Source organism: Dicentrarchus labrax, unplaced genomic scaffold (assembly GCF_905237075.1).
Source record: "Dicentrarchus labrax unplaced genomic scaffold, dlabrax2021, whole genome shotgun sequence".
NCBI lineage: Eukaryota > Metazoa > Chordata > Actinopteri > Moronidae > Dicentrarchus > Dicentrarchus labrax.
This window is the reverse complement of record NW_026136710.1, coordinates 15,238,242-15,247,490: the sequence shown is the minus strand read 5'-3', so window position 1 is coordinate 15,247,490 and position 9,249 is coordinate 15,238,242. Positions and strand designations below refer to the sequence as shown.

General features: G+C 40.9%; 1 protein-coding gene across 1 annotated transcript; it reads left to right on the top strand.

The window, feature by feature from the left end:
* The first annotated feature begins 2,525 nt into the window (after nt 1-2,525).
* LOC127369981 (T-box-containing protein TBX6L-like) lies at nt 2,526-6,344 on the top strand. Its single transcript, XM_051411589.1, has 9 exons — nt 2,526-2,615; nt 3,036-3,183; nt 3,336-3,438; nt 4,096-4,260; nt 4,366-4,512; nt 4,629-4,705; nt 4,864-4,937; nt 5,034-5,247; nt 5,448-6,344. The coding sequence occupies exons 1-9, from the start codon at nt 2,600-2,602 to the stop codon at nt 5,641-5,643; spliced, it is 1,140 nt and encodes a 379-aa protein (XP_051267549.1). The 5' UTR covers nt 2,526-2,599; the 3' UTR covers nt 5,644-6,344.
* The last annotated feature ends 2,905 nt before the right edge of the window (nt 6,345-9,249 follow it).

Here is a 9,249-nt window from a genome sequence, read left to right as displayed (position 1 = left end):
GATTTGATCTCTTCAGGGCACTGTTGGATAACTGTTGGGGCTTGAAGGCCGAATTGCATTGTGGGTATTATTGATCACAAGGACATATTAATTAGACAACAGCATAATGCAGATACTGTATATCTATACCAAAAGAGAATGTATTATTAGTTTACAGCAGTTTGGATTTTCAGGGAGAGATCCAGTAGGAGGCAGTATTGGCAAACAAGAGCTTTAATGAGCCTTTATTAAGGTTTCTAAACATTTCTTCAGATCTCAGCTGTGGGACAATGGAGAACAATATTATACCACAAATGTGTGTTAATTTATCACACAGCTCCAGTAAAGGCTAGTATACCTTAATCAACATACTTTATTAGATTAAAGCATCGGAACAACTTGCAGCTTCACCGTTCTCTCTTGATCTTTGCCTTGCAGAATTATCAGTTTTGTATGTTAAGCTGACACTGCGGTTTTGGTTTATAAGATAGTGGAGGAGGTTGTTTTTGGAATAAATGAAAGTGTTGTGAATTCCCCCTCCCCGCACAAACACATATCTCTCTTTCCCTAGAAATCAAATGCCTTGCTTGGGGAGTACCTTAGCATTCAGTTTTAAAAGCCGGAGAAAGGATCCCTCCCGCACAGTCACCCACTATATCCAAGTGGTGAACAGATCACAGAGCCACGTCTCCACACTACCACCGCTGAGGTCATGCACTGCATCTTCCAGCTGCAGCTTCGACTTACTAGTCGAAACTGTTGAAGCCACAACGTTTCCTGTGCCATGAGATATTTTTACTGCAGCAGAACTGATGCATTACAGAAACAAGACACAGCGTTTGCTTGCTGTTCACTTTGCTGTTGGATTCACAGCAAACCACTTTGTAAAACTGTGCAGCAACCTAAAATCCAATGTAAAATGTTGACATTTTAAATTGACTTTGTAGCATAGCTGCAGAGGTGACACACGCCGCAGGCAGGAACAGACTGAATTCCATCTTCAAGCCTGAAGTTGATTTAAGCAGAGGAGAAATGTTTCAACATGCCTACAGTTGGTGCAGAAAGGCCTCATAAACACAGTGGGCTGCTCTTTCTAAGAGTGCTCTGAAATCAGTAGAGGTGACTCATTCTGCTCAGGTAAATAATACGATAATAATGTACAGTATGGACCTATGGAACTTCTTTTAGGACATATTTTTAATTTCTTGAAGTAAGCAAACAGTCATAACCCTTTTGCAGAGCCTTCCATTTGTCTTAAGAGTGGGAGAGTTTTAATCCCTCGTCTAGTTTTTGTTCCCTTTTTCCTCAAGTAGTTTCAAGGTTGCAAAATTCCACTCTGTCGGACCGTATCACATATATCCTGTTTCAGCTCGTTCTAACTCTTCATTGAAGCTATATGTTGTTTGTATATGGAAACATTCAAACCCCTAAGTTTCCATGTTTTTGTGGCTGTACCATTCCAACAAATTGAAATATATATACGCTGTATAACATGCACATTTCCCCCGCAAATTCAGCCTAGTTGGTGTCTTTGGACATGGAGATCCCCATTTGAATTTAAAATTGTTCATGAAATTCATGTAGGATTATATTCATTGGGCTGTAAACTGTGTCCTCTGAAGTCCAAACTGCTGCTCTTCCCTTCCTCCCATCAGTCTTTCATGTGAATGGGCTGCTAACTACTGGCTCCATCAGGCCCACTCTCCTCCCAGGGTACTGGGGTTGGGGGAGTTGGGGGGCAGGGGCCAAATGGCCACATAGGATTAGTGGCATTGTCCACCACTGTCAAGGCTACACCCCAACAACTCTAATCACCTCTGTAATCTGCAGACTTGTTCTCAATACACAATCAAAGCTGCCAGGAAGGGACCTGTTAGTCTGCTCTTCCACCCCCCGGGGGCACTTTGAAATTCTGCTCACTGTCTTTCAACTTGGACTGAAGGACAGTGAATCTTTAATGCACCTAGTGCATATATAGAGTATGGCTGGCATATAGTTGAGCACTTCAAATTCATCACAATAAAGTATTTGATAGATTATGTCTTTGGACATATCTACATAATCGTAGAAGCCATTGTTGTGATTGTCCCTAAAAGTCTGTTCAGAGGTCACTCATAACAACAACCAAGGAAAACAGACTCTTTAAAGATAGTCTTAGAATAAAATAAAATAAAAATCTCTTTTATGACATATTTTTCCAGTTTGTCTCTCTGGGATAAAAAATAACAAAATGGTAAGAATGAAAGACTTTGCAGGTCGATATATATCCAAACATAGACTTTCACCCCAACATACGAGTACTGAAATGGCTTGTGCACATATCTTTGAACAAAAGAACAACATCTATGCACAGTCCTGCAGTCTGGTAGATCAACTTTTAGGTTTACAACTAGATCTACTACACCATGTAGTATTCTCACCTGCCCCCTCACTCTGCTCTGATGACACCCCCTTGGCTGTTTAGACCCCACCCTTTCTGTGATGACCAATCAAGTTCAAGGGTCAGACTTTCCAAGGATAGAGACCCCTATGTATTTGACTTCAGCGTTAGAGCACCTGAAAGCAGCACTTTGTCTCAGAACTACTGCGTTGGTGGCAACAGTAGGAGGACACAGTAACAATGCAACATATCTCTGGTAAGTTCTATCCTATTGAATGTAACTATGCTGTATGTGCCATGTAATACACACTGTGATGGTTATTTCTGTTTGGGTTGTAGGTAAATAATCACAAGATGTTTTCCTTATTTCTGATTACTTTCTACCACAAAAATTTCTTCCAGAGCATGTAGGCAATTGTCATTAATATTTTACGGATAGGAATATTTAGAATTGAAAAAAACATGCAAAACATATCCTTGTATATCAGTAGAAAACATTTTAAGTTGAACTGTTCACAGAGAGATGCAGTATGTCTTTAGTTCTGCATGCTTTGTGAGAGCATATTTTGTTCCTGTTTTTATTACTCCTATAAACTCCACGCTGCAACAAACCAGTCATGTGTTCTATAAATACGTCTGATTATGCAGAACTTTTATGCATGTGTTTTCTCCACAGACCCCAAATCGAATCTCAGCATGCGCCGGTCCCCACCAGCAGCTGACTCATATCAGCAAGGCTGCATCAGGATGACCCTGGAGAATGCAGATCTCTGGAAGTCCTTTCACAGCATCGGGACAGAGATGATTATAACAAAGCATGGAAGGTACAGCTAGCCGAGTACTGAAATAAGACTCCCCATTCTGAAAATAGCATTGGTGCTTTGTGCCATTGATCAAAACATACAAGAAACTGACTGTTCTGGTTGCAACCATTTTGCCAACTCATTTAAACCATGATTTTGTGTATTTGTTTCAGGAGAATGTTTCCACACTGCAGCATCAGTCTATCTGGGCTCCAACCTTTTGCCAATTATGTCATCATGGTGGATATGGTTCCTGTAGACAGCTTCAAATACAAGGTAAATGCATGTACAACACACACTGTATGCACTCCTTTGGTTGCAGACAGAGCCTGTTCATTTAGCACGAAGCCTCCTAATTTCTTGTTCTTGATTTTTGTTGTTTTCCACATTTTGTTTTGCCCAGAGACTGCAGTATGTAAAACACAGCAGTCTGCAGCCAGACATTGGCCTGCCCACTCTGGGCCGTTCGCCGCTGCATATCAAAGCCTTTCATTGCTTCCTGTTTGTGCACTCTCGGCTGGAGGCCCAATCAATTAGCACCCCTCCTTATTCGCAATCGGTGAATGAGGGAGCAGCCAGCCATCCATACATTCAACGACTCTTACCTCAACTGCTGTGGCCCATTTGGTCACAGATATTGCTTTTAGCACACACTTGGAAACAATGAAGTGCATAAGAAAGGGAGAAGAACTGTAGGAGAACACACAGGATGTTTTTTGGGTGGAGGAATTGGTGAAAACAGTGTTTTCTTTATGATTTCCCTTACAAAAAATAAGTGACCATAAGATAAGTTCTCACGCACTACAGCTCTCTTTGCATTATCATTATGAAGTTCGAAAAGGCATTTCATGCTTCCTGTAGACTTTTGATCAGACATGTGCTCAGGTCTCACACTTGATAACCTTGTATCCATCCCTCCCCCATTCTCTGTAGTGGAAAAAGGAGCAGTGGGAGGTTGCAGGGAAGGCAGAGCCCCAGCCCCCGTGTCGGACATACATGCACCCAGACTCCCCTGCCCCAGGAAGTCACTGGATGAAGCAGTCGTTGTCTTTTCTCAAGATGAAGCTCACCAACAACACTTTGGACCAGCACGGCCACGTAAGACGCAATCTTACACACGGTTAAAAATTATTATACTATGCTATGTTTAGGTTTGCAGTTTTTTTTTGGTGCGCTCACTCTGGTCTTCTTTTACCCCATCAGATCATCCTGCACTCCATGCATCGCTACTACCCCAGGTTTCATGTCACCCAGGCAGACAGTCCTTACACTGTCCGCTGGGGCCCATTTCAGACCTTCTCCTTCCCAGAAACGACCTTCACTGCAGTGACTGCTTACCAAAACCCAAAGGTATAAACATGTGCAGTAGAACTAAACACAGAAGTAGTGAAATTCCGGTTTGGTTGAAACAAAGCAATGCACCACCAACAACAGTTTGACAACAATCTTCTCTTGCCCTTCTTTAGATCACCAAATTGAAGATTGACCACAACCCGTTCGCCAAGGGATTCAGGGAGGGAGGCACCCACTCCCACAGTAAAAGGTAGGAATTATAGTGATTGGTTAAATTAAATCACAATACCATATTTGTATATGTACCTTGTGTTATGCTTTTTTACTTTTGTTTTAAGCCAATAGAAACATATAGGGAAACAACAGTAAAAAATACAGAAGTGTCAAAAATGCTCTATTGTTTCATAGGTGCCGTCCAAATAGAAGCCCTCCTGCAAAAAGAGCCGCACTGGACAGGAAAGAGCTTTGCAACAGTCCTCCAGGTAAGTCATTTTCAAGTACAGCATTTCATACAGCTTGTGTACCAATGCCATTATACTTCTATGAGATCTTTATTAAGCATTGTATTTCCCTCCCAGGCCTGCAGAGGATGCCCTCCACCTCTCAGTCAGTGCAGCCAGAGAAGAATCAGGCCTCCACGCAGCAGTCATTGAAGGGGGGTGACCTTTCAGCCTGGGCTCTGGAGCAGGACCCATCTGAGAGTCTACATGCTGAGCCTCTGGCACTGCATGACTATGACTACAGCTGTGAAGAGCAGATGGTGCCTGCATCCGTCGCATACCAGCCCTACAGGTATGATTTTAAATATCCAGGACGAGATCAGATCCAATGAGACATAGCACAAGCATTTATAACACAGAAATAAAAGAAATGAAGCGATAATGTTGCAAATATCTAACTGTAACAATATAAAGGAGGAATGTGTGTAATACAAAGGCAGCAGATATGATGATGCATGAAAAGTAACCATAACGCCATGTTCTTTTCCCCAGATCTGCGGAGTACGCCAGATTTCCACTACCATCCACTGACGTAGATGCATCGCAGACCCCCAACCACGCTCCTCCTCATCCCCTTGCCACAGCTGAGCACAACGCACAACAACATGGCTACTACCACCATCCCCACCAACACAGCCACGCAGCGGATTGGAGCCAGTACCCACTATTCTCCTACTCCTGTTGGTGAACTTTGACCAGTTGCAGTGGTGACATCATTGACGGTGGATTAAACTACTAAAGCCCTAAAGGAATGGTGTTATTATGAATGGACCCGCAACAGACACGCCACTCCAGCAGTTGTTAAAAGTGTATAATTGTGTATAAAGTTTCATGTATTTCCAAGAGCTTGTATTGTGTACGGGCATCACTTTAATTTTTCTCAGTTTCACAGGACAAAAATCATCTGAAGTATGTTTTCATCTCTTTTTATTTGCTAGTTCAGTTTGAGTTTGCACGGTTGTCAGTGTAACAGTATGTTTTTTGAGATATATATATACTATTATTTGTACTGTATCCAGTCAGCTGGGAAATAAGTGAAATTTAATCTGCAGTTGTGATGAAAAGATACCTGTATGTACTCTAACAGACCTTTAATAAGATATCATATTGAGGAATCAGAGGTTTATGAAAAGCCTTTTTTTCATTTGTAATTACATAAAATACAATTTAGTATAAAACTGAACTTAATGCATAACAAAATGTACTTTTATTCAACACCAAACTGTGTGAACAATTGTAAAGTTTTAGAGTCATATGTAAGTTGAATTGGTATCTGCATCAAAAAGAAAAGAAAAAAACATTGTATATGGGTGTTTAGATGCTGAGGAAAGTTTTATCACAATAAATGGAAATGAACAACAATGAATAAACCAGTATGACATTCGGGAATTCTTTACGGTATTCTGATTAGAATTAAAGACATAAAACTAATCTGATTCTTAATGGGATGGGCTGCGACAAATACATTTGAATCTGAGCCACAAACCCATAAACAAGACTAATGACCTGCAGTGTCTGTAGATAAAAATGGCTCATTCTACTGTAACAAAAATACGAGTCTGACATTCAGATCATTATACACAAATGAAAACATCTATGAAAATCATATTGATTTCTGCCAATAGATCCTCCTACTTGTTACACACTGGACCTTTAAGGTATTAGAATTCATGCTCGGGGGATTCAGTGTTATGAGATATCGGACTCAAAATCACGATTGTCAACCTCAGTGGCGTTGCTAGAGAATAGGTCATTAGCCATTATGGTACTTTTTCTGGGAACCATGATTTTCTGTCAAAATTTTACAGCCATCCATCCAATAGTTTTTGAGATATTTTGGGCTGGACCAATGTGGTAGACTAACCAATCCACCAACATTGTCATCCAAAGAAAAAAAATGCATAATTGATTCTTATTGACCTACCAAAGGTGCAACCAATGTTCCAGTTACCACCAACAAAACCATGAACATAGAGATCTCTGCTCTCTAGCACATGTATCCAGACAAGACTGTAATGGCATCCGGATCCCACAGAGATAGTTCCCAACACTCTCCTTGGGATCATGACCCTGCTGCTAGTAACCCATTGCTATACTCCAAACTAGCTGTGAGTTCAGCTATTAAATGTCACAAGAACACCAAGTATGTCTTCATCTTCTGTTTGTGAATCCTCTGAGCATAAGCATTACACAACAACAGCGTATATAGAAGGCAAGAAAGAGCGAGAACGACGGAGCAATGAGAGACTGTCCTAGAGCAGTGAGTCTGACCTGATAAAGCGATGACAGACAGCTAGTGTGGAATTACCATCATGGTCTGGCATAGTTTCCCCAGCAGAAGGCAGGAACGTCTGTGCTGTAAATGTTTTACGAGAGAGAGAGGGAAGCCATATCTGGGACATTTATAAAGCTTCAGGGTGCACACGCTGCAACGGAATTTTCTAGAGCACATCAACTGACGTGTTTCTGTGTAATACACTGTTTTAACATCGAGGCAAGATCATAAATGGTGGCAAACCTGGGGCAGATATGGTCGCAGTTGCTGTGTTTCTATAGGACACTTCATTAACACCACACATGTTGGCTGGAAGGAGGTTTGAAAGTGTGGCATTACAGACCATACAGGATGGTTGTTTTGAACCTCCAGGTCTTCCGGAGGTAGCCTGGGTCATCTGGGTCACCCACATAGCTCATCCTGGATTCCTCTCACCTCACTATAAAATGAATTATAGACCACAGATGGGGTCAATTAGTGTGCTCGAGTTATAATTCCAGCACAGAGGGGCATGCAAGTGTTTAGTCAAGGCCTTTACCAGAGCCGACTAATGTTCCTAAGCTCTGTTCTATACCATGGAAAATATAAAGGCAGAGGTATTTAAAACAATCTGCCATTTTAAGCAAAAGATGTACTTGAGAACGAGGATCTCTCAAAATGAGCGAATTGTGTTGGTTTACGTTTTTTTTAATCATCATTCAAACTGCGCTACTTGCTTTGGATATTCTTATTACATTATTACATTATTATGGCTAATTACATGAGAGGGACTGAGATAACTGACTGGCATTACCAGACGACACACATGCTACTCTAAGCCTGACTGTGCCAGTTACAATGCTGATTAATTCATGGGCTTACATCTTATCCATCATGAGTGCTGACTAACAACTGATGGATAAAGCTCTGAAACACATTCACACACTGGTTCATTGACAAAAGCCCAAAGAAGGCAGCATGTGGGCTAAACGCAGACATCTAATGTTAGACTTCATGTTCATTAGCTCAATAAACACTATGGTTAACATGATGGTGTCAATTATTCTCTGTGTGAGGGGGCTGGTAGTCACTGATAGCTCCGCATGTTCAGAAAACAGGGGGCTTAAACAGAGGAATGGTTTCAAAGTCCAACCAAAAAAACAAGAAATTTGTATGTCCTGAGGCAGTATTTTCGACTACATTCAGAACATTTATATTAAGATGAATTATGCATATTTATTAATATGTTAAAATCAGTTACATTATTTATCCTTTTTTTTTGTTTAAATAAATTATAGTCCTCTTTTATGTGAATCATTTATCTTAATATTTTCATACAGCAAACATTCACTGTGTATTCACCTCTGTGGGTCATATACTGTACAGCATGGCAGCTGCCATCACAGCTAGTTTGAGGGGGGTTGTGGTAATGGACTGTAGGAAGGCCTTCATCGACCCTGCCACACATCCATTAACACACACACACACACACACACACACACACACACACTGACATACACTGTGCCCTGAGGAGAGGTCAGACTCAGCTAAGTTTGATTCATTATGGTGGTTCTCGCTGGAGCCACTGCCTATCACAGTCCAGAGGAGTACATCGATTGGCTTTAATGGCAGTTTAACCTGGCAAAAACACACAGCTCAAAGCATCCAGGGGTAAAAACCAGAAAGAGGAATAAATACAGTAACCCTAATCATCAATTTGAAAGCCTTATACCAAAGTTAGAGAACCTGAAACATTCACATGTAAGTCCATGTCAATGTTGTATGATTCTGTTATAGTCTTTAGTGAAGTAGTGTTGTTGACTGAGATTAATAAGTAAAGTGTATAAAGAAGATTAATGAAGCTATATAAATCCCCTGCCACATTGTATTCATAATATTGTTTTTTCCTTATAAATGTAGGACTGCTACATCTGATCCATCAACATCTGCATTTTCACCTGAGCATCACAAGCATAAGCTGTGATTTAACCTTGACAAAGTCTGCTCCTGTGACTTCCCAGACTTTATCCATAATTCATT